This window comes from Crocodylus siamensis, chromosome 6, assembly GCF_052110815.1.
Source record: "Crocodylus siamensis isolate JL-2025a chromosome 6, ASM5211081v1, whole genome shotgun sequence".
Taxonomy (NCBI): domain Eukaryota; kingdom Metazoa; phylum Chordata; order Crocodylia; family Crocodylidae; genus Crocodylus; species Crocodylus siamensis.
In genome coordinates, this window is record NC_143400.1 from 21273777 (window position 1) to 21297909 (window position 24133).

The window sequence follows — 24133 nt, forward strand, 5'->3', positions numbered from 1 at the left end:
GGTGACCTGGACCAAACGCTGCATCCAGAGCCGGAGAGTCCATATGCTTGGTCTGCCTGCTCCACACGCTCCTTTCTTCACACGGCCTTCCTAAGCATGACACTCCGCCTGCCGTGCACGCAAGGCTGGCCCAGACATGTTCCCTCCAGAGCAGGGGAAGAGCCCTCGGCCCTGCCCTCTGCTACCAGCTCCAGGCGTGAGGCCAGGCTGGGGGAGGCAGGGCTGCTAGGCAGAGATGAGGCCTGGTGCCACGAGGCAGCCCTGGGAACAGAGCGGAGCAGACTGGCACAGCGGGGACCCGTTTATTTATCCCCGACATACCGGACAAGCCCCCACCCACCCTGCTGCGGCTCATTTGTAGAACTCGTGCTCCTGCTCGTCCTTCTTGATGACGGTTTTGTAGGCCTTCTCGAAGTCCTTGGCCAGCACAATGTAGCGGTTCTCACGCACAGCCAGCATTCCCCCCTGCCGCAGACACAGTGTCAGCCCCCGCATGCACGTGGGGGAAGGGCCCAAGCCAGCCCTGTGCTCCCTGAGGTCAACACAGGCTACCCCTGGGCCCAGGAACAGCCCCCACCCCTAGAGAAACACGCCTGCAGAGGACATGAGGGACCAAAGGCCCACCGGGGGGAGGGGGTGTCAGGGTTCCTTGCGCAGCGGCTCCCCCCCAGGCCCCTGGGACTGCAGAGCCCTGCCAGCACCAGCCCAGGGCTTTCGACAACAGGACCCCGACCTCGGGCAGGTGGGTGCAGCGCTCACCTCCTGGCAGATGGAGTTGATGTCGGCTCCTGAGATCTTGTCCGGTCGCGCCACGTCTGGGGTGGGGAGTGAGGGAAATGCCGGCACCACAGCTGGCCCTCCCTGGCCCCCACAGCCAAAGCAACGGAGCAACCCTGGACCCAGGCCCCATCCCAGCAGCGTGTGGCTCTGCTGTCATGCCCAGGCAGGAGAGGCTGCCAAGGACCCATCTCTGCCCAGCCGCTGCTGGCTGGAGCCTCCCCTGCTCCCCTCATCACTCTGGCCAGCCCTGCCCTCTGCAGGGCTTGGCGCTGGGCCAAGCTGCCTTGGGAAAGAGGCAGCCAGGTGCCTCCGCCCCGTCCCCAAAGGATACAGTCCTCCAGGTCCACCTCCTCCGACAGGTTCATCTTACTGGTGATAGTGGAAAAGATGAGGCGCTTCTGGCGCCGGTCGGGCAACGGGAATTCAATCTTGCGGTCCAGGCGGCCAGGCCGCAGCAGTGCTGGATCCAGCGTGTCTGCCCGGTTTGTTGCCATGATCACCTGGCCCACGTGGGAATGGTTATGGCTACGGCCCCCATCCTCCACCCTCAGCCCCCAACTGCCATTCCCCATTTCCCCTCCCACACCCTTCAGCCCCCCTCCTCTCCCATCCCGTCCCAGGCTGCACCTTGACGTTGACGTTCTGGTCAAATCCGTCCATCTGGTTGAGCAGCTCCAGCAGGATGCGCTGCACCTCCCTGTCAGCTGGGGAGAGCGACAGGCCACGGATGAGTGGGTGTGGGGCAGGGCCAGCCCATGCCACCACTGTCCTTGCAGCCCCTGTGTCCATGGACCCTGCTCCACAGAGCAGTGGCATGGTGGCCCGGGTGAGTGGTGGGGATACGGGGCCAGGGGCGTGGCTGAGTCAGGTCCCCTGAATTTGCAGGGAGCCCTTGGTCCTGAAGTTCCTCGCTGAGCCAGGCCTGAGTTGCTGCCCCCACACCCTGGACATGGCTACAGAGCAGCACAGGGAAAGAAAACCCATAGGAGGGACACAGGGACAGAATGGGGGTACCCAGGTACCCCAACACCTGGCTCCGCGATGGCGTCAGGTGATGCTCAGAGGATGTGAGGGGGACAACTGCATCCTGCGCTTGAGCAAGGCGCCTGCCGTTCCTGCTCCACTCTAGCAAGGGGCCAACTGAGCAGAAGAGCACAGCACCTGCCAGCAGGGTTTTCCAACAGAGGTTTCTAAGGCTCTAGAAGGTTTTTAAGTCCTGGCAGGAGCTTCTGCGCCCCCGGCTGGAGCTCTGCCGACCCCCTGCAAGCACAGAGGTGGTGTCAGAGCCCTGCGCTGCACTGGAGCGCAACTCCTGCTCCATGGCTGGAGGCCTGTATTGCCTCCCTGGTATCTAGCTGTCAGAGTACAGGTCTGACTGCAACTTTGTATGCTATGGCTGCAGCGGGAGCATGGCCTGGGCACTCTGGAGCATCAGTTAACAACCTCCTACAGCTGCAGGCTGTTGGCAGCTGTAGCTCCCCTGCTTTCCCTGGGGCAGGGCTGGCAGCGATGCCTAGAGCCGTGTCAGGGGAGGCTCTGTTGTGCTGCTCAGAGGTCGGACACGGGATTTGTTGGGACTGTTTTGGACGAGGCTGATCTTGTCCCAAGCATGACTTGGATTACATGTTGCATCCTCTGCATGTCCCTGCCAGCCCTGCAGCTCTGGGTTTCTACGGGGACAGGGTGCCGTAGGGAAGCAGTCTCCCTGCTGCCATCTCTATCCCCTCCTCCGTTACAGCGTAAACCCTGAGCCCTCTCCCCCAGAAGAACTTACCAAATCTCATAAATAAATTACTTGCTTAAGGTCAAGCAAGAGAGACCTGGTGCAATGCCCCACGCAGAGAGTCTCATCCCCAGGAAAGGGATAGAGGCTCTGCCCTCCTCACTGGTGTGAAGGCCCCACACCCCCTGACCCCCAGCCCCAGCTCACCCCCAGTCTGGGCATCAAAGCGCTTAGTGGCGATGGCATCGATCTCGTCGATGAAGATGATGGCAGGTGCGTTCTCTTTGGCCAGGCGGAAGACGTCTCGTACCATGCGCGGGCCCTCGCCCAAGTACTTCTGCACGAACTCCGAGCCTACCACTCGGATGAATGCCGCTGCACAGGCAGACAGACAGCACATCAGCCCATACCTCAGTCATCAGCGTAGACAACTCTTCCAACACCAACGTGAAGACTTCAAGAGTCTGGGACTGAGGAGCTCCAGCAGCACTAGCTGCTCATGTCTCCCCCAGGCCCATCTGCCCAGCCCAGAGGCCCTCCTCCCCTCTGCTCACCTGTAGTATGATGAGCCACGGCTTTTGCCAACATGGTCTTGCCGCAGCCAGGGGGCCCGTACATCAGGACACCCCGCGGGGGGTCAATGCCGATCTGGAAGAGGCACGAGGCAGAGTGGTGAGCTTACAGAGGATCATTGATGAGGTCACTAGACAAGGCTTGCACCTCCACTAGGCCCAGACACACAGGGGGTCCCCTCAGCACCATGCTGCTGGGGCACTTCACCTGCTGCCACGGGCTCAGAGTCTTCCCCATGCTGGCCCCCAATCCACCAGGCCCCACTAAGTGCCCATACACAGCTCTCCAACTGGTGGGAGCAGGCACAGTAGCAGAGATCCTCTCCCAGCCATTTGGGATACCCCCTTAGAGCAGTGGAGCTGGGATCCCTAGCCTCCCCCAGCAGTGGGGTCATGGTCTCTGACCCTGACCCCCACCCCTACCTGCTTGTAGAGCTCAAAGTGGGTAAGCGGCAACTCCACAGCCTCGCGCACCTCCTGCTTCTGGATGTCCATGCCGCCAATGTCCGCGTACATCACGTCTGGCTTTTGGTCTATGTGGTGCACAGGCCGGACTGCTGAGCACGGCTGCCCTGGGGCCCCACCGTATTCCCCTGCCTACCGGGGCTGCGCAACCCCACTTCAAACATAGGGCATACAGCCCAAAGCCCCCATCACCTTGCAGCAGGGCAGAGGCCCTGGCAGTGTCTCCTGCCAGACCAAGGGCAGCTAGAACCCACCCCTGCCCACAGCCTGCCCTATGGCAGGGAAGGGGTCCGTACCAGAGGTGAGCATCATGATGCTGCTGTCAGCCTCGGGGGGCAGCACATCCACCAGCGCATTGCTGTGCTTGTGCAGTGCCACCGAGGCGTTGGGCTTCAGCAGTTCCCGGTCGATGGTGCTCAGGATCCGCACGTAGTAGTTGGAGCCTGCGGGTGGGCCAGTGGATTGCTCAGACCACGCTGGGGGGGCCCATGACCCAGCCCCCCAGGGCCAATGCTGCACTGAGCTGCCCAGCTTGCGTGAGGCAGACCCTGCTGTTTCCCACAGAGACAGAACCAGCACTGGGCAGTCCTCCGGCATCCCAGGATGCACTGCTCCCAGCCCCACGGCAGGAGATGACCACCTGGTGATGAGTCAAAGCCATGCAAGCCCCTGGCAACCGCTCCCAGCATGTGCCTCAGCACCTCCCTCATCACCCGGGGACAGATCTTGCCAGGCCATGTGGACTCAAGCTCTCATCACGCTCTGGGGCACAGGAGCAGGGGGGTCACCAGCAGGGGGACGCTGCCAGCCCCTGGGGCGCCCCCAGACCAAGAGCGGTGACCGGTCCCCCCACCCCGCCGAGCATGGTGCTACCTGTGGTGGAGCCCACGATGGCCGTGTTCTGGTCGACGGCCTCCAGGAACTGGCCGATGACGAGGGGGATGCTCTGGATGCGCTTGACCTCCTCCTGCGCGTGCAGGAACTCCTTCTTCAGGTTCTTCTGCTCATCCTTGATGTACTCCTCCTGCACCTCCAGGAACTCCAGCTCCTGCTGCAGCTTCTAGGGGCGGGCGGGCGGGGGCCACACGGTCACACGCATGGGGGACCCTGTGCCCCTTCCCCCCCATGGGCAGGAGTGGGAGCAGGGCACACGGTCACACACACGGACATAGGGACCCGGTGCCCCTTCCCCAGCTGCTGCCCAACCACAGCCGGGCCCCGCAGGAGCCCCCACTCACCTTGAAGCGGCTGTACAGGTCCTCCAGGTCCTCGGGCTCGGGGCACAGGAAGGACAGGCCGGTCTGGGGCCGGGACACGGACAGGGCGGGGGCCTCATCCTGGCGAGCACGACGGGCAGACACGTCAGCACCGGCAGGTCGCAGAGACCGCAGCCGGGCACGCAGCCGCCCCGGAGATGCGGCGCACGCGCACCCGTTTGCGCAACGCCCTGACCGGGGCCATGGAGCCTGCACACGCGTGTTGGTGACAGGGGCAGGTGCGGGTGGGGAGGGGGCAGTGTGGCAGGGTGGACACCTGGGTCCTTTGGGCAGGCAATGAAGTGGGGAAGGGAAGGTCTGGGGGGCAGGGGGTGGTCCCGGACCCCCGCGTCCCCGGCCAGGCCCGGCCATGACTCAGCACTAGTGTGCGAGTGTGCATGTGCGTGTGTGCACACACACGCCAGGCCTCCCCCCGCCCAGCGCAGGGGCCGTGTTGTTGCATGTTCTACGTAGACGTGTGCGCACACACGCGTGTACACACACGCAGGTACGTGTGCGTGACTACACAGCCGTGTGTGCGTGCACGCGCAGACACGAGAGCCCGTGGGCCTGGGGGGGTGTATGCACATACACGCGGGGGGGGCAGGGACCCCGGGGTGGGGCGGCGCGGCGGGGGGAGGGCCGGGGGCCGCGGGACACACGGGAGCGGCCCCCCCGCACCTGCGCTTTCTCCGCCAGGATCCCGATCTCCTCCATGTCGCTCCGCGCCGGCTGCGTCACTGCCGCGCGGCCCCACGGGAAGGGGCGGGCGCGGAGCATGCCGGGAGCGTGGGGCGGGGGCCGCTCAGCAGCAGGCGCGAGAAGCCCCTCCCCCCGCGCGCCCCTGCCCGCCCCGAGCGGTGCGTGCCCCTCCTTCCCGCGCCGGCAAGCCCCGCCCCCTTACGGGGGTGGGGGGACCATTGCGAGCCCGGGGGGTGCGCTCCCACCGCGCCGTGCGGTGCCTGCTTCCCGCGCGGGACGGCCGTGGCGGGGGCGTGCCAGTTGTCCGCTTGGGGCACTGGTGGGGGGCTGCTGCCCGGCTGAGCACCCGCCTCCGCCTGCCACCCGCACCAGGCTCAGAAGCCCCCTCCAGGCCTGGCCCCCGGTTCTGGCACGTCCCTGTCCCCCCCACAGGGCTCTAGGCCCCCTCCCCCCCACTGCCCTTATGCAAGCGCAAGCATCGGGCCTAGAGGACACCCCAGTTTTCTGCTACTCTGCTCTGTATTGGTAGGAAACCCAACGCCCTTCTGTCCTCTATAAAAATGGACATAAAGGTGTCCGGTTTTGTATCAACAGAGGACGGGACAACCAGACTGTCCTCCATGATGGCCGCCCCAAATTCATGCCCCCTCCCAGCAGCCGCCGTGTGCCGGGGCTCCACACATCCCCGCTTTGCTCCCCCTGCGCGGCCCCAGGCCTTGCATGCATGCACTGCTGTCACGGCGGGATCCTTCCGCCCGGGCCCTCGCTGCCCGCCCGACAGGATACCGTTCAAACAAAAGAGGGAAACTTGCTGAACCCAGACATGACGACTGCATTTCCTTTTCCTGGTGCGAAACAATGAAACTGCTGAATTCGTTGCCTACCTTTGCATCTTTTTTACCTGGTCCCATAGTGTTCCAATATAAGGAAATTTGACATGATTGGCAATTGGCTTTTTTGGCTGGTAATGTTGCCAATAAATACTACAGCCAGCCAGGAGCGTGGCCCTGCAGTGTGGAGGGCGGTGTCTGGATCAGGGACAGGCAAAGTCTGGTCTGTAGGCCAGCTCCAGTGGGCAGTGGACTCCCATTTCCCAGCCGCCCCTGCACATGGCTAGGGCTGGTCTCAATGCTCAAGGCTGGGGTTGCCCTGGAGACCAGCCCTAGCTGCACTGGCAAGGCATGCAGCAGAGCAGGGCAGGGAATTGCTGCACCAGGACAAAGCCACGATCTGCAGCCTGCATTCTGTGGGCAGCAGTGTGCGAGGTACAGATCGCGGCTCCAGAGCAAGCTGCCCCCATCACAAGATCCCAGCAGCTCTGGAACAGCCCCTGCCCTGCTCTGTTGCATGCCCTGCCAGTGCAGCTGGGGCAGATCTTCATGGCAACCTCAGCCTTGCTATAGCAGCACAGCTGTGGCTGGGGTCTCCGTGGAAACTGGGTCCAGCCATGCACAGGGGCTCCTGGGAAGTGGAGTCCACTGCCAACCAGATTCGCCGTTTTGCCCACCTCTGGTCTGGCTGGTAAGCCTGCTGTGAGGGAAGGGGTGTGGGGCCAGACCAAGGCCTCTGCAGTGAGGGAGTGGGGCAGCCACTGGGGTTGGGGCAGGCGCTGCACAGCTGGGGCAGGGCACGGGATGGAGCCATGAGTCATCTGGGGGCCACAGAGAAGGGGCAGATCCTGCCACTGCATGCACCCCAGGAGGGCATAGGAGGTGTGTGACCCCAGATGTGTGCGGGGCAAGGGCTGGCTGGGGCCAAGGTTAGCACTGGGCTCTTCAGCAGAGGGGATGTCTGTGTGTGCGTGTGCTGGGCTGTGCTCAGGGCCAGTGGCAGCAGTGTTGGCACCAGTGGCGGTGCTGGCTATGGGGTGAGCTGCAGCCACTTCATATTTTGCTGTAGCCCCCCTCTTGTCAGTGCTGCTGCCACCCACTTCTCCCCCACCCGTCCCAAGTGCGGCCCTGGCCCAGCTCCCTGCCATGAGTCGTCCAGCAATGCCCCTGGTTCCAGGCCGCAGCGGCAGCCCACCCTTGCCTCACACAGATCTGGGGAGCACATGCTCCCCATGCCCTCTTGGGAGCCACCCCGCCCCACTCCCTGTGCCCACCAGAAAAGCCGCTCACTGCTCTGTCCCATGTCCTGCACTGGCTGTGCAGCTCCTGCCCCTGCCCCACTCCCTCCCTCACTGTGGGGGCCTCAGTCTGCCTCCCCACACCCTTCCCTCCCCAACAAACTTACAAGCCCAGTGCTGCTCTTCAAGCTGTCAAGCCGCATATTGGCAATAGGATGGGTTTCGGCCTATGTGGCTCGTTTCAAATTGGCCATTGGTATCAACCCAAAAAATTTCTATCCGTGCACACGTACTGCGTTCCCCGGGGAAGCAATGCAGGGGTTTAGGAGGGTGGGAGCTCGGACGCTTGTGTTCCTTGGGCAGGGAACGAAGCAGGGGGTTGGGTGCTTGGATGCCTGGGTTTCCCACCAGGCTTCGACATGGTTCAGCACCTCCCCCCAGGTCAGCGTGACCCCTCCCATCCCCATCTGCACCTTTTCAGCCAGGATCCCAAGCTTGTCTATCCCAGACCCATGCTTGTGGCATCACTTCTAGTCCACCCTACACCCGGGCCAAAGCAGGAAATGCAGTGGGCTGCTGGGGGTTGGAGTCCCACGCCTTGGGTGCATGATGGGAATTGGGGTCCTGACACTGAAACATGGTAGGAGCTGGAGTCCATGCCACCTGCCCCATCCCCCTGTGCCCACCCTGTCCAGTCCCAGGGCACCCTGGTTGCCTCCTGGCTCCAGCTGGCTCACAGGGGCAGGCTCTGGGGTGCAGTCACCCATCCATCACAGCCCCCAGCCTGCCCCTGGAGCAGGGCAGGCAGGACAGGTCCCACATGGGGTACCCCGGGGTCCCACTGCCTGTCCAGGTGTCCCTGCCGGCAGCACCCCTGCTCCCTCATCCTGGTTTACAGCAGCTCCAAGACAGGTACCGTGAAGCCCTGACCCCTGGGCCGGGCCAGTGCTGTGATACAGCTGTGACCCTGGAGCCCAGCTGGTGGAGGCTGGGGCAGCAGTTGGATCAGGAAGAGGGGCTGCATGGGGCCCGCAGCGGTGCAGCCAGGAGCAACATGCAACCGAGGGCAGTGCTGGGAGCAGCAGTCTGGGGCTCTGCGCATTGCTTTATTGAGACCACCCTGAGAAACGAGATAGGGAGAAGACAGAGGCCCAGAGCACTGTCCGTCCTATTGAGACCCACGGCCTGGGCTGCAGACTCCATGGATCAGTCCCTGTCAGCCCATGCAGCTTGGCCTGACACTGGGTCAGTACCAGGGGCTCCAGGTGGGGCCAGGCAGGAGCTCTTCAGCATCCGCTGGGGGCAACGCTCCGGTGGGTCCCATGGCGGTGGCAGCAACCAGGCACTGGGCATCATGAGAGCTGCAGGACGGGCATGGCATGAGCAGGAGCTGTTCCCTGGTTCTCCACCTTTGTGGTTCCCAATTGTTCCCCTCCCCAGAGAGGACCCCGTGGCACCGCTGGGGCTCCTACCCTGCAGGGGCTTGGCCCTGCCCCTGGGCCATGCAGCCCTTGTACTGGGACCCAAGGTCCTGCTAGGGAAGGCAGAGTCAGCACCCCCCTGGAAACAGAGATGCCTGAGCACAGCCCTGCATTCACCCAGCTGGGGGGAAGCCCCGGGCGGAGAGAAGCCCAAGGCTAGACATACAGGTGCTAGGGCCCCATGAGTGCTGTGGCAGAGCAGGGAGACACTTACATGTGTGTCTGCAGGCAGCAGCTTTCCTGGGCCCTGGGTGACATCTTGGGGGCCCTTGGTGGTGGGAAGCCTCCGCTCACTCAGCACACGTGAGATGGTGCCCAGCGCAGCTTGCAGGTCCCGCATGGCAGTGCTGCTCAGTCCCAGCAGGGGAGAGGCTGTGGGATGGAGGCGCTAGGTGAGGCCACACACAGCCACGGTACACAGGAGCCCCCCACTGCACCTGCCCATGGCTCTGACACGGCAGGCTCTGGAGCCAGTGCTGCCCAGGGGCTGTGGGTGGGGCCAGCTCTGTCCACCTTTGGAACCGTGGACCTAGCCCACCACCTTACATGCTAGCCTCCTTTAGATGTGGAGGCTACAGAAAAAGGGGACAACTGAATTCTTGGGTCTACAGGTAAAAAACAGGGACGGGAGCACAGATTAAATGTTCAGAATAAGTGCACCAAGCAGGGACACCAAGCAGAGTGCACTCAACAGCGCCTGCTGGTTCTCAAATGTGTCCAAGGGGCCAGTGGACACTGCCCAGTGGTACTCTGCTTGGAGATGGGAACAGATCAGGGAAAGGAAGGTGTCCCCGCATTCCCATGAGACTCTTCCAGCCAGAGCCTCCTTCCTGGTCACGTGCATGGCCAGCTTGGCCAGGGCCACGAGAAAGTTGGCCAGGAGGTCCCAGGCCCTGGTGGGGATGCAGACAGGATGCACAAAAACAAAAGGTGCGGGGAGAAGAGCAGCCAGAACCTCAATAAGAGGTTCTGAAGAAGGAGATCCAGGGGCTGCAGCCTAGCACACTCTAAGTAGGCATGTGCCAGGGTCTCCCTCTGCCCGCAGAAAGGGCAGGTGTTGGGGGCATCTGTGAAGTGCTCCGGATACATGCCCTTGGTGATGGCTCCATGGAAGAGCCACCAGCTGAGGTCCTCCGTGGTGCACAGGACCAGAGTGGAATACAGACTGACCCACCCAAGACCCGCAGCCCTGCCCTCACCCAGGTGGGATGCGAGAATGGGATGTTGGATGGTGCAGCACACCAGCGTGTAGAGCTGGCAACTATGGGTGTATGGAAGTGGACTGGCTCTGTGTCCTTCAGCCTACTCACGTGGTGAGCGCTGTGGGGCTCACAATGAGCTCGGGAAGGAAGGCTGGGGGAGAAGGGGCAGGGGGATAAGAGGGACTGCCCTCATGCAGAACCTGATCAATGTAGATGAGGGCAACGGGGAAGTGAGAGGGACCAGCACCCTGCTAATGGCGTCACAGCCACCTGGCCCCACTGGGGCAGTGACAGGCAGACAGATTCATGGGGACCTCCTGATCCCTGGGCAGCCGACACCACGTCTGGCTGGGCTATGCTCCAACCCTGGGGGGGGAGCTGCAACCTGGCCCCTCGGAGACCCGACTCAGACCATCGGATCCGGACCTTGCAGCAGCCCCTCCGAGGCCCGGCCCTGGGCTCTACTCCTGGCCCTGGCACTGCCCAGATGTCCCAGCAGCCTGGAGCAAGGGGGACTGCTTCTGTCCCCAGGACAGCACCGGCAATGTGGGACCCTGCACCCAGTGCTACAGCGGCTCCCAACACCAGGGCTTGGCCCCAGGCTTTGCTCTGCCTCAGCTGAGAGCAGGGACCTTTCCTGCCCCTGAACCACAGCCTGAGCCCAGGGGGCCTGTGTGTGCTGTGGGGGAATGGGGAGCACACATCGGCCACCGGGGGCTGGGGCAAAGGGGCAGGGCCCTACACCTGAACCCTGGACTGGGCTGAGCTGTGCTGGAGCCAGTGCTGCCAGAGTCTGGGGCCAGGGTCAGGGTCAACCCCAGCCATAGGCACAGGCCAACTTGGCTCCCCATGTGCAGTGCAGCCTCTACCACCTTCTAGCCCCACTGGAGCCTGGCAAGCTCGGCCCCTCAGGGACCTGGGGTCAACCTGGGCCACCCCAATGCAGCAGCCCCATAGCCAGGACAAGCCCCAGCTCAGCCCCACTACACCAGTATTTCTGGGGGTAATGGGCCACATGCCCCGGCCCTGGTACCTCTGGCCTCCCGCAGCTCCTCCTGCGCCGCTTTGAGCTGGGCCCGCAGCACAGCACAGCCTTGGCACTGGGGCTGACCCCCGGGACACGCCGCACCGCCCTCCGACCTCCCATTGGTGCTGCTGTCCACGTCCCACGGTGAGCCAGGGTCTGCCCGTGGCGAGGGGCTCAGGCACCGGGGACTCCTCCCACAGGGGTTGGGTATCCTGTCTGCTGGGGGCTCAGTCCCATTTTCAGCCTTGCTCGAGTGGCTGCCCCGTGCCGCGGCTCCCAGTGGTGCCCTCGTATCCTGCCCCCAGGAGGTCCCATGCTGCTCCAACGGCTGCCCCATTGCTGCCTGCAGCTCTTCCGGGCCCCCTGCTCCGGGTAGTGACTCCAGGCCGTTCTCCACCAGCCGGCTCCTTGCAGGTGCAGCCCTGCTCCTGGTGCTTGCCACCGTCCCTGGGCCCCCCATACATACCCTGGAGGCTGCAGGGCCACATGGGTCTGGAGTTGGGGAGGAGCAGAGCCACGTGTCAGTGCCCCAGAGAGGGTAGAAACCCACAAACCACACCTCGCCTCATCCCCTAATGTGTCCCCATACGCAGCACCAAGGGAAACAGAAATGGTACATGCTTGCTTTTCCCCCCACTTCCTATCACCACTTGACTCACCCTGGCCCACCCCTGAGGTCAGGGCCTGGCCGCCTGGGCCTCCTGTGCCCTGGGACATCCCTGCGCTCAACACCTGCCTTGACTGCAGCACTGTGTCTGCCCCCATCGTGTGCACTGCCTGCTTGGCTGCCGGCTCATGGTTCCATTGCTCCCTCAATGAGCTGTCCCAGCACCACCCCTGAATCCCACGCAGCCTGCACCATGCGGATCCAGTGGCTCACCCCTTCACAGCTGGCCAAGAGGGAGCACAGGGGACACCCAGACCACCCCCACCATGGCTGGGGACAGGCCCCGTGAACAGTCCTTTGCAGCCCGCAGGTGCCCCAAAGGGAAGAGCTCCTTACCCAGTGAGCCAGCACTTCTGTGATCCTCCTGTGTGAGGTCCATGTTGGGTTCCCTCTGCGGCACCTGCTCTGCAGTGCCAGGACCCATGGCCCCTCCGCAGGGAGGCTCCAACACCTGGAATGACAACGGGCTCCTCCTCAGTGTCCCTAGCTTGGGGCGCCAGGGGCAGCTGCCCTGGGAACCACGAGCCCCCCCATACTGACCTGGGGCTGCAGCCGTCTGGCCTGGCGCTGAGCCAGCAGGAAGTCCTCGGCCAGGCCCACAGCCTCAGGGCCACTCTCGGGTCGCTGCTCCCGCACCCAGTGCTGCACCCGCTCCGGCAGCAGGCTCAAGAACTGCTCCAGCACCAGCCGCTCCAGCACCTGCTCCTTGCTGTGTGCCTCAGGCTGCAGCCAGCGCCGGCATAGCTCCTGCAGGTGGCTGTAAGCTTCGCGTGGCCCTGCTGTCACTTCATAGCGGAAGCCCAGGAAGCGCTGCCGCGCCATCGGGTCCTCTGTGCCTGCTTTGGTGTCACCCGCTCCCTCGGCCTCTGTGTCCCGCTGATCCCCGGCCCACCATGCCGCGGCAGGCGCAGGCACTGGGACTGGCCTGGTGGCAAGCAGGGGCCTGGGTCCCTGTGGCCCATCCCGGCACCGTGGTTGTTGTCCATTCACTGGCTGCTGTGGCACCAGCCAGCGCAGGATCTCGTCTGCTGTCCAGTACTGCACCGCAGCTGGGGCCGGGGCCTTCCCCGCCACTTCAGGTTCCCCTCGGAGCTCCACCGCACCCGTCTCCGTCTCCTTGCCCCGGCCCCTGCCCCGCACTGCCTGCTCCAGCAGCGCCTGGAACTGCAGCCCCGCACCCGGGCCCTCTGCCCGCGCCAGCTCCCCGTGTTCCTGCGAGGCCGGGGCCTGTGCCAGGGCCTGTAATGCCTCCAGCTGCCTCTGCAGCAGACGCTCCAGCAGCTGTGCCTGGAAGTCCCGCTCCTCGCGTCGCATCTCTCGGTCGTGCTGCATGAATTCCACCAGGCTCTGTCGCTCCTCCGCCCGCCAGGCACTTGCACGCCGCGCCCGCTTCAGCTCCAGTGGGTGGGTGCGCCCGTGCTTTGGTCCTGTGCCCCGTGCTGCCTCTGCTGGCCCGTCCTCCCGTGCCTTGCGCTTCCGTGCCCGCAGGTGGGTCAGCCGGTCCAGCGCAGACAGCTGCCGTGGCTCTGCCTCAGGCTCCATCGCCATGGAGGTGGAAGGGCCTGCGGTGAACAAGGGCATACAATGAGCAACCACAGGGTTCGCAAAGCACCCCCCAGAGCTCCTCCACCCCCAGCTGGACACAGAGAAGTGAGGGGGTACATCCCAGGCCCTGGCAAAGATTGTGCCTCTCTGCAGTACCAGCACAAAGGCCTCTGAGTGCACAGTGCTCTCCCCAGTGCCCCAAGCGGGAAGCTCAGCTAAGTCACCTATCCCTCCTCCCATCAGGCAAGGAGAGACCTACCTATCAACCTTCAATTACATAGACCCAGCCCACCAAGTTTCACACTGACCTACCTTTGGTGACGAGGCTACAGGAAAAGGGGACAATGGATTTCTTGGGACAAGTTATAAAGAAACAGGATTTGGAATGCTGGTCACGGGTTCAAAGCAAGAATGCCGAGCGGGGACACCAATCAGAGCACACTAGATTGGCCCTTAGATGGGTCCAAGGAGCTAGCAGACACTGCCCAGTGATATTCTGCTCAGAGACTTGAACGGGGCAAGGTTAGGAAAGTGGCGCCACAGTCCTCTGTGTCCTCTTGGCCAGAGCCTCCTTCCTGGTTGGATACGTGGCCAAGGGCCAGGGGGAGGTACTGGGGCTCAGTGGGGCCATGGATAGGAGATACATAAATAAAGGGGTGTAACAAAGCATAGCCAGACCCTCAGCAGGAGGTTCTAGAGGCAGTGCAGACATGTACCAGGTAGACATGCGCTAGGGTCTCCTTCTGCTCGAGGTATCATGGGTGTCCGTGAACTATGCCAGATATGTGCCTGTGGCCACGGCTCCAGGGGGTCCATGGAGAGGGGTCTCCCAGCTGCTACAAACACCTCTGCAAGGGACCCTGACTGCAGGCATGTCCCCACTCTGCCTTGGGTTGTGCCCACAGCCTGTCTACCCAGCTCTGCTTCCTCAGCCCCTGCAGAGGGGCCAGGACGTGCTCAGCTCCTCCCCCCGAGACATGGCTGCGAAGCAGGAGCCTGACCCACTCAAGCTAGCTGCTCTGCACCCCAGGGCAGGCCCTGCTGCCACAGAGGGCTCAACCTGAGATAGTAACTGCGGTTCCAGGCACTCTTCTCGCGACTGGCCCACAACGCGGCCTTGATTTCACACAGAGAGAGGCCATACATTTCTCCTTGGGATGCCCATGTCTATAGGCTTCCCCATCCCACTGCTCCTTTCCTGGTACCGATTCAGGACCCTGTGGGGGGACAACTCCGTGCAACTCTGTGAACTGCCCTGAGCGGCCTATATTGAGGGGGGATTATAGTTTTACTTGGGCCAGCCCAGGACCGATACGGCCCTGCCCAACCGAGCCACGTGGTCCTGTGCTGAATGCAGAGAGGGTATCACTGCGCCAGCGCCCCACTCATGCAGACTACTTAAGCTGCTTTATTTAGTGTTTGTGCTAACAAGTGCAGCAGATGACAACCCCCTAGCTCCTCTACAGGCCGATGGCCTTCCCTTCCCAGCCTGCCACTCCCTCTGTGCTGGGATCCATCCTGGAGAAGGGAAGACGTGGCCTTTCCTGACCACCCCAGGGGGTTGTTTTCCTGCCCCTGGTCCGTTCATGGTCTCTGGGCAGAGAATTGCTGGACAGCATCCCCTGACTCATAGGATGTGCTTGAGAGCTGGTGGTGCCACCCAGAGTGCTCTGCTCAGTGACCCCCTGTGGCACACTCCTTGTGAACTGCCCTGAGCGGCCTATATTGAAGGGGATTATAGTTTTACTTGGGCCAGCCCAGGACTGACGCAGCCTTGCCCGTAGAGCTCCATGGGGAGACACCTCCAGGGCAGAATAGGAGGTTGAAGATGCACGCTATGCCCCTCAGCCCTGAACCCTGGTACCACAGGCCCCAGGCTGATGGCTCACGCTGGGGCGGCCTCAGTGACAGCTGATTTCCCAGCCAGACCAGGCAGCCACTGCTGTGCACGTCAGGGGATGCCTTGCCTGGGAAAGAGATACCAAGCTCTGCCGCAGCCCCTCGATGCCAACTCCCCTGCACGCAGTAGGCACTCACCGGGCTCAGGGGGCAGCTCTTCCTCGGATGCCTCCTCCTCCTTGACGCGGACAGCCTGCACCTCGCCCAGTGCATCCTGCCCCTCAGACAAGCCGCAGCCTGGATCCTCAGCACCCTGGCTCTCAGAGGCAGCTGCCTGCGAGCCCCACTGATCCGAGGCAGATGCCTGCGACTCCCAGTGCTCAAAGGCAGCAGCGCCCTGGGAGTCCCAGGACTCAAAGCCCGCAGGCCCCCAGGCCTCTGAGGCGGCAGCACCCTCTGGCCTTTCCCCAGCGAGGGCCCCGTCACCGGCCTCCGAGAGAAAGCCGGCGCCGGTGCTGGCGCAGCGCCGCATGATCTGGTCCATCTCCTCGTAGAAGGGGCAGCGCATGGGCGGGCGCCCGGCCGCGTTGTTCTCCTTGGCCTTGCGGTAGGCCACCTTGAGGCCCTTCATCTTCTCGCGGCACTGGTCGCCGGTGCGGTAGATGCCCAGCTCCGCCAGGCGCTGCGAGATGCCGTCGTACACCACGCGGTTGCGGCCACGGGAGCTCAGGTCGTGCACGGCAGCCGCCTCGGCCCACAGGGCGATGAGCACCTTGATGTGGTCGGCCGGCCAGCTGGCCGCCCGCTCCTGCGGCTTGTCCCGGCGCATGGCGGGCCGCGGAGGCCGGAGCTCAGCCCTGGGGATGGTGCCGGGCACCCGGGGGGACCCTGCAGGCGTGCAGGAGCCTCAGGCCCAGGCAGCGCCGGCCGGAGCGAGGAGACCCCAGGGCGTCATGCAGCACCAGACCCCAGCATGGCGCCAGGGGTGTCCCCCCAGCGGGCCAGGGGAAGTGGCAGCAACGGGCCCATTGGCTGGTGGGGGGGGGGAGGGCGAGCACCTGCCGCAGCAGCTGCCACCTGCAGGAAGAAGGGGAGACATTGCTGAGCAGCAGGACAGGCCCCGCCCCTTGCCCCTCCCCTTTCCATAGTCCCGCCCCCACGCCATAGCTCTGCCCCTGCCCTAGATGTGGCCCCATCCCCACGATGCCCCGCCCTTCCTATGGCCCCGCCCCCACCGGGCCCCTCCCTTCCCGTAGCCCCGCCCCTCCCCGCCCCGTCCCAGCCGCCCGCGGAGCTGGGCCGCCCTGGCCTGTCGGGGACGGGAGAAGCGGGGCCGGGCGCTGCAACACCCACCGCGGCCGGGCCTGGCACGGGAAGGGGCGGGGCCGGAAGTGCCCGCACGCCCTCGGAAGCGCAGCCGTAGCGAGGGCAGCGCCGATTGGCCGAGCCGCTCGCCCGTCCGGGGAGGCGCGCCGCCATTGGCGCCGGCTCTCGTCCGTCAGCGGTGCCCTCACCCCACCCCCGTCGGGAGGTCATTGGTGGCTCGGCCAGTCGCTCTCAGGGTACCGCGCGGCCATTGGTTCAACTACCCGCCCGTCCCGGTCGGAGCCGGGAGGGGAAGTGATGTCAGCCGGGGGCGAGGCTGCTTGCGGGTTCCGCCCCTGCACTCCCTTGCGGCAGCCGATAGGCCGCAACTGCCAGGCCCGGCTGAGGCTGCTGCCTGGTGCGTGGGGGAGGGGCCTGGTGTGGGGGTGGGGCTTGTCCTCAATGGTTCCGGGTGGGGCCAACGCAGGGGCGGGGTCTGGGGAGGGGTTACTAGGCTTGGGGCGGGGCATAATAGGGGCGGGGTTCTGAGATGGGGCGGAGTTCTGAGGGGGGCTCTTGGGGGCGGAGCCAGAGGTAAGGGTGCAGGTGCATGGGGTGGAGCTATGAAGAGGCGGGGCAAGTGCATGGGGCGGAGCTCTGAGGTGGAGTGGGGCAGTTGCATGGGGCGGAGCTCTGAAGAGGCGGGGCAGAGGTCTGAGGTGGGGCGGAGCAGGCGCATGGGGCGGAGCTCTGAGATGCTATGGGGCAGGCGCGTGGGGGTGGAGCTCTGAGGTGGGGCGGGCCAGGTGCATGCAGCAGTGCCCCAGCCGTGGTCATGGGGGTGGGTGAGGGGTGGGGCAGGGGGAGTTGTGCCATGGCCTGATGGTGCTGTGCCTCTTTAGAGGGCGGGGCTGGGCCAGTGCAGGACGTGGCACCCGTGGGAGTCTCCTCGGTCCTGCGCACCCGCCCCACCCCAGCTCCGTCCCCACGGGTCCCAGCGAGGTGTGGCGCCATGCGGCGGGATCGGGCACCGGAGCGCGCGGCCAGCTGGCCAGCCGACCACGTCACGGTGCTGATCTCCTACTGGGCCGAGGCAGCGGCCGTGCACGACCTGGGCTCGCACGGGCGCAACCGCGTGGTGTACGACGGCATCTCGCAGCGCCTGGCACAGCTGGGCATCTACCGCACCGGCGACCAGTGCCGTGAGAAGATGAAGGCACTGAAGGTGGCCTACCGCAAGGCCAAGGAGAACAATGCAGCTGGGCGCCCGCCCATGCGCTGCCCCTTCTACGAAGAGATGGACCGCATCATGCGGCGCGGTGGAGGCAACGTCGGCCCCTGCGCCACCTTCTTCTCTGATGCCGGCGACGTGGCCTCGGGCTTGGAGATGCCGGAGGGCGCTACCACCTCGGAGCACTGGGGCCTGTCGCGGAGCTGGGGCTGCCCAGCCACGGCCTCACACAGCTGGGGGCTGCAGGAGTCAGGTGCCTGCCCATCCAGGGCCCAGGCTGCACTGGGTGAGGTGTGCACTGTCCGCGTGAAGGAGGAGGAGACGTCTGGGGAGGAGCTGCCCCCTGAGCCTGGTGAGTTCCTCTGGGGTGCAGGTGTGCAGCAGTTCCTGCAGTCCCCTGAGGTGCCCGTTCTGCACCCGGGTCCTGGGGCAACTCCACAGGGCAGCCGCACTATGCTGGAAGTCCACAGTTGCCCTAACCCCCCATGATGGGCTAGCCGTTGCGCACAGTGAGGGCTGGGAGCTTGGCCACAGCACGGGCATGGGAGATCTGTGGGAGGCTGCCGGGGGGCCATGTCAAAGGGCAGAGGTCTGAATGCTCTGCATGCGCTCTTGGCCCAACAGACCCGTCCGTGTCTGCAGGGGAGGAGACGGAGCTGGTGCCACGACGCCTCACCTTGGCACTGGACCGGCTGGCCCAGCTGCGGGTGCGGAAGCGCAAGGCGCGGGAGGAGGGGCCGGCGGAGGCAGCGCGGGGTGCAGGACCGAAGCACGGGCGCTCCCACCTGCTGGAGCTGAAGCGGGCCCGGCGTGCGAGCGCCTGGCGGGCAGAGGAGCGGCAGAGCCTGGCAGAGTTCATGCAGCACGACCGGGAGATGCGGCTCGAGGAGCGGGACTTCCAGGCGCAGCTGCTGGAGCAGCTGCTGCAGAGACAGCTGGAAGCGCTGCAGGCCCTGGTGCAGGCCCCAGCCCCAGCCTCAGCTCCACAGGAGCGTGGGGAGCCGGTGCAGGTGGAGGGTGTGGGCACGGGGCTGCAGTTCCAGGCGCTGCTGGAGCAGGCAGTGCGGGACAGGGGCCGGGGCAAGGACGTGGAAGCAGGCACGGCAGAGTTCTGGGGGGAGCCAGAGGCAGGAGGGAAAGGCCCGGTCCCAGCACAGTACTGGACAGCAGACGAGATCCTGCGCTGGCTGGTGCCTCAGCAGCCAGTGAACGGGCAGCAGCCGCGGTGCCGGGAGGGGGCACAGGGTCCCCGGCTTCTGCCTTCTGCAGGGTCATTGCCCACCATGGTGTGGGGGGTTGGGGGGAAGCACAGCGCAGAGGCCGAAGGAGCAGATGAGGCTGAGGGGGGCATGGAGGCCCCAACAGCGCGGCAGCGCTTCCTGGACTTCCGCTACGAGGCCGCAGCGGGGCCACGTGAGGCTTATGGCTGCCTGCAGGAGCTGTGCTGGCGCTGGCTGCAGCCAGAGGCACACAGCAAGGAGCAGGTGCTGGAGCGGCTGGTGCTGGAGCAGTTCCTAAGCCTGCTGCCGGAGCGGGCGCAGCGCTGGGTGCGGGAGCGGTGCCCCGAGAGCGGCCCTGAGGCCGTGGGCCTGGCCGAGGACTTCTTGCTGCTGCCGAACCAGGCCAGACAGCCACAGCCGCAGGTCAGCGTGGGGTGCTCAGACGGGGGGTACTGGGACGGTGTTGTGCTTGTCGTGGCCTTGGCCTGGCAGAGGCGCCAGCCCTGTGCCCTGCTGTGGGGGCTCCCGGGTCGCAGGGTAGCCACCCCTGATGCCCCGAGCCATGGGCACTGAGGAGTGGCCCCTTGTTGTTCCAGGTGCTGGAGCCTCCCTGGGGAGGGGCTGCAGGTCCTGGTGTTGCAAAGCAGGTGCTCCTGGGCAGGGGGCAGAGAGGGACAGACAGGGACCTTGCACAGGAGGATCATGGGAGTGCTGGTTCACTGGGTAGAGATCTTTTTCTCTTGGGGCACCAGGCTGGGTGTCGGGGGCTGTTTGCAGGGCTTCTCCGGGACCATGGCAGGGGTGGTGTTAGCAAGCAGCCGGGCTGTGTCAAGCACCGACCAAGTGGCCTGGGCATGGCCCACTCTGGTCCCCCTTCCTGCAGGTTCCTGTCCCCTCTGGGGTGCTGACTCCTGGCTCTGCTCCTTCCCAGCTTCAGACCTGCGTGGCCATGCAGCACCTAAGGTATATGCGGGGGGCCCAGGGACGGCAGCGGGCGGCAGGAGCAGGGTGGCACCTGCAAGGAGCTGGCTGGTGAAGAATGGCTTGGAGTCACCACCTAAGTCGCGGGGCCCAGAGGAGCTGCAGACAGCAGTGGGGCAGTCACTGGAGCTGCGCGGGGCCTCCCAGGGGCAGGATGCGAGAGCAACACAGGGAGCCGCAGCGCGAGGTGGTCGCATGGATGGGGCTGAGCCTCTGGCAGACAGGACGCCCAGCCCCTGTGGGAGGGCCCCCCGGTGCCCGAGCCCCGAGGCTGATGGCCCCTTGCCATGGGCAGACCCTGGATCACCATGGGATGTGGATGGCAGCACCGAAGGGAAGGCGGAGGGCAGTACAACCTGTCCTGGGGGGCGATCCCAGTGCAAGGGCTGCACTGTGCTACGGGCCCAGCTGGAGGCAGCGCAGGAGGAGCTGCGAGTGGCCAGAGGTACCGGGGTTGTGGGGTATGTGGTCTGTACCCTCAAAGGTACAAGCCAGGGGGCTATGGCCCATAGTCCCAGAGGTACTGGGGCCAGAGGGTTTGGGGAGGCTGAGCTGAGGTTTGTCTTGGCCGTGGCACTGCCTCTGTGGGGGCCTGACCTGACCCCAGTGCCCCGTATGGCTGAGCCCACCAGGCTGCAGTGGGGCTGGAAGAGGGTGGGGGCTGTACAGTGCCCATGGCTACAGCTGACCTTGACCCTGGGCCTGGGCCTGGCCCTCACCCTAGGGCGCAAGAGCTGTGGTGCTGGCCAGAAGAGGTGTGGCGGCTGCAGCTGCAGAGTCCTGTGCCTTGGCCGCAGTCCCTGGCAGCCCACGCATGCTCCCTAGTACCCTGTGGCACACACAGACCCCCTGAGCTCAGGCCGTGGTGTGGGGGCAGGGAGGGTCCCCACTCCCAGCGGAGGCAGAGCAAAACCTGGGGCCAGGCCCTGGTGCCAGGAGCTGCTGTGGTGCATGGTCCCATGGTGCTGATGCTGCCCTGGGGATGGAAGCAGCACCCCCTGCTCCAGGCAGCTGAGACATCTGGATAGTGCCAGGGCTGAGAGGGGAGCCCGGGGCTGCTGCAGGGTCCGATGGGTTGAGTCTGGGGTCTCCAAGGGGCCAGGATGCAACTCCCCCTAGGTTTGGGACCCAAGTGATGCTGGCCCTGGTACTGGCTGCCCAGAGGCTGGGAGTTGCCTGTGGGTCCAGCTGTCCCTCTGCCTGTCACTGCCCCAGCGGGGCTGGGCAGCTTTGATGCCATTAGCAGGGCACTGGCCCCTCCTGCGGCCCATGGGCAATGCTGGTTTCCGTGCTGGCCGTGCCACAGCCAAGGGCAAGTGTGTTAAGGGGTGGGGGTTCTGCGTGCTGTGGCCATGTGCGGCCTCACCCGGTGCCTCTGTCCTGCAGCCTCCCCCCTACTGGGGCTGAGCAGTGCCACTCTGCGGGACCTGCAGGCTGCTCTGGGAACCATCTCGCGTGTGCTGAGTGAGCGGAGACCGCCTGGAGCCAAGGCACCCCAGGACGTTGCCCAGAGCCCAGGTGCGCTGCTGCCTGCGGACACGCACGTAAGTGCCCTTTGCCATGCCATGGCACTCGCAAGGTCCCAGCAACTGCGTGCCCAGCCCTGGGCTTTTCTCTGGGTGGGGGCTTGTTAGTGCAGCCCTGGGTGTGGAGGGCAGTAAGGTCCTGGGTGTGAACATGACGCTGCCTCCGTTCTGCTCCCTCCAGGTCTCATGATGCCTGATCCACAGCCGGCTGCACCTACCGCCACAAGGCCACCGGGAAGCCCCAGCCTTGCCAGAATGGGGATGGACGTCAGGAACTTCAGCCCTCTCAGGGCCCCAAATGCCCCAAAGCTGGTGGTGCTGAGTGCTGTGTTAGCAGCACCAAGGCCTGGATGAGTTACTGGTGTTGGGCAGCCACTTACAGGAGCCAGGGGTCAGGGCAGCTGCAAGCTGCACCCCTCCGGACCTGCTATCAGGTCCTGGCTTTGGACCCCAGGCATGGTGGGAGCAGAGAGCAGGATGAGGGGAAGCCACTGCCTCTTCCCAAAGCAACATGAGGGGCGCCAGTCTCCCCTTCCTTTTCCATATCTGGGTTTTTAAGCCTCCCACAGAGGTGCTGGGTGCTGGCTGCAGCCTGGACAGGGGATGGGGACTGGGATCTGCTGATGTTCCTGCTGGGATCAACCCCGCAGGCTCCTGGCTCGAGGGTCTTGCCCCTGTGCTCTGGCTCAGTCCGATGCTGTGCTGGGGGCAGAAAGGCCATCTCCAAGTCCGTTTGGGTCACTGACAGCGGGACGGAGGCAGGGTTTGGCTGATGGTGGGAGAGTGGCAGCCCCAGCCCTGCCCACCCCAGCTGTGACTCAGGGCCATGGGGCCTCAGCACTTAATAAAGCGCTTTGTCCTGGATGCCAGTACCTACCTGCCTGGGAACGCGCACGCAAGCAGGGCCGGGGCTGGGGCTGGGGCTGGGCCTGGGGCTGCAAAGCCTGCTACTTCCTGCGAGGCGGTGCAGCATCTTACGGGGGCAAGTCACGGGAGAATGACAGATTTCTATTCTGGTTGCTGTGTGGGGTGGGGGGAAATTCCAGCCCCCACTTCCTGTTCCATGTGTAGGGATTTTTAAGCCTTCCCCAGGGGTGCTGGGTGCTGGCTGTAGCCCAGGCTGGGGGTGGGGACTGGGCTGGGCCAGTGATCCTGCTGGGACCAACCCTGCAGGGTCCTGGCTAAAGGCTTTTGCCCATGCGCTTGAGATCGGACTGATGGTGCACTGGGGGGAAGGAAGGGATTTCCCCCTTGCTCAGACTGGGGGATTTGCCTTTTTCTGCAGCGGGAGCACAGTCTCTGCTTGGGGTCTCTGCAGCATCCAGGAACTTCCTTGGCAGCAGCAAGATGTTGGCAGCTGCAACCACTCCTGCTTTACTAGGGGCAACTGTGTCATGTGGTTCTGAGGTTGGACATGGGGTCATCTGGGCTGGTTTGGACAGGTCTGATCCTCCCTCAGGCGGGACTTGGACTGGATGTGACCCCACAGGTCCCTGCCGGTCCCGCAGATCTAGGATGGATCCTAGCGTTGATACATGCTGGCAGGATTTTGGCCACGGTAGTCATGAGGCATCCAGGGTGCTCCGGCCCCTTTGTGATGCAGATGGGACCCTGCATCAGGACAGCCCCATATCGGAGCCCGGCTCCCAGACATGGCAGGGAGGGTCTGGGCCCAGCTGAAGCCATGCAGCTGGACATCCTTCATGGAGCAGGAGATGATGTGGAGCCCAAGGCCCAGGTGCAAGAAGGGGGAAGCACCTGCCAGGACCTGAGCGCAGCCTATCCCCTTCCACCTGCCCTGGCGCCTGTTGCTGCTCCTGGACCCCTTCTCTGCCGTGATCTGGGCTTCTAGCCTGGTCCTGCTTTGAGAAGAGGGTGAGGCTGTGAACGAGCTCCCACAGCCTGCCTGGCCTGGCCCCATCTTCTTCCTGCCCCTTCCCCTGTAGAAAGGACTCATGTCCCCTTTCCCTTTCCAGGCATCAGCTGTTTCTGCCTGTCCCAGGCCTCCTGCTGCTTTGCTGCCCTTGGAGCAGGGCACAGGTGCAGGGTTCAAATCCTAATTCCACCCTCTTCCCTCCCCCAGCTCCAGCCCTCACCCAGGGACCGGCAAAACCCCCTGCCCTGGTGTCACAGCGGACAGACCCACATGTGTTCATACACACGTGCATGCAGAATCAAGGCATCTGAGATGCACACATACACACAAAACCCAGGCATCTGGCGCACACTAATGCACAGGCGTCTGTAATCCTTAGGGAAACCTTCCCAAGAAAGGTTTGGCTGAGAGTGGTTGTGGTTGTGACACCTCTCACTTGCCCTGGCCTCACCTAGCGCCAGGGGGGCTCATGCAACTGGTTCCTCTGTCCCTGCCCAAGCTGCTCTTCTCTTCCCCTCTGGGCTCAGTGCTGCCACCAGGCAAAGGGCCACATCCTGCAGCTGGTGGCTCTGGAGCTGTCCCCCAGGAAACCTGGGTAAGCCAGGCTCAGCCCAGCAGCTGAGGAAGGAGACCTAGCTGAGCTCCAGTGCCATGGCTCGGGGCCAGC

At 64.5% G+C, this 24133-nt stretch overlaps 3 protein-coding genes across 8 annotated transcripts; 1 reads left to right on the forward strand and 2 right to left on the reverse strand.

Annotated features, from left to right (window-relative positions):
- Positions 1–288: 288 nt before the first annotated feature.
- Positions 289–5632, reverse strand: PSMC4 (proteasome 26S subunit, ATPase 4). Its single transcript, XM_090052506.1, has 11 exons — positions 5478–5632; positions 4779–4877; positions 4414–4600; positions 3837–3983; positions 3499–3608; positions 3058–3151; positions 2711–2878; positions 1408–1484; positions 1112–1280; positions 760–815; positions 289–465 (listed from the first exon to the last, which is right to left on the reverse strand). The coding sequence occupies exons 1-11, from the start codon at positions 5574–5576 to the stop codon at positions 352–354; spliced, it is 1320 nt and encodes a 439-aa protein (XP_089908632.1). The 5' UTR covers positions 5577–5632; the 3' UTR covers positions 289–351.
- A 3027-nt stretch (positions 5633–8659) lies between these two features.
- On the reverse strand, positions 8660–16811 carry LOC149861562 (uncharacterized). 2 transcript variants are annotated; one of them, XM_090052397.1, is made up of 7 exons: positions 16681–16811; positions 15526–16404; positions 12484–13505; positions 12280–12394; positions 11283–11768; positions 9262–9419; positions 8660–8927 (listed from the first exon to the last, which is right to left on the reverse strand). In XM_090052397.1, exons 2-7 carry the CDS (start codon positions 16154–16156, stop codon positions 8919–8921), a joined length of 2421 nt encoding a protein of 806 aa, XP_089908523.1. In that variant the 5' UTR covers positions 16157–16404; positions 16681–16811; the 3' UTR covers positions 8660–8918. The 2 variants fall into 2 exon arrangements, with proteins under 2 accessions (XP_089908523.1, XP_089908524.1); XM_090052398.1 differs by lacking the exon at positions 11283–11768.
- A 112-nt stretch (positions 16812–16923) lies between these two features.
- LOC149861563 (uncharacterized) lies at positions 16924–22448 on the forward strand. Of its 5 annotated transcripts, none has more exons than XM_090052374.1 (7): positions 16924–17050; positions 17535–18215; positions 18488–19506; positions 19680–19806; positions 19967–20509; positions 21451–21608; positions 21772–22448. In XM_090052374.1, exons 1-7 carry the CDS (start codon positions 16951–16953, stop codon positions 21778–21780), a joined length of 2637 nt encoding a protein of 878 aa, XP_089908500.1. In that variant the 5' UTR covers positions 16924–16950; the 3' UTR covers positions 21781–22448. The 5 variants fall into 5 exon arrangements, with proteins under 5 accessions (XP_089908500.1, XP_089908502.1, XP_089908501.1 ...); XM_090052376.1 differs by having other exon boundaries at positions 20015–20509; XM_090052375.1 differs by having other exon boundaries at positions 18506–19506.
- The last annotated feature ends 1685 nt before the right edge of the window (positions 22449–24133 follow it).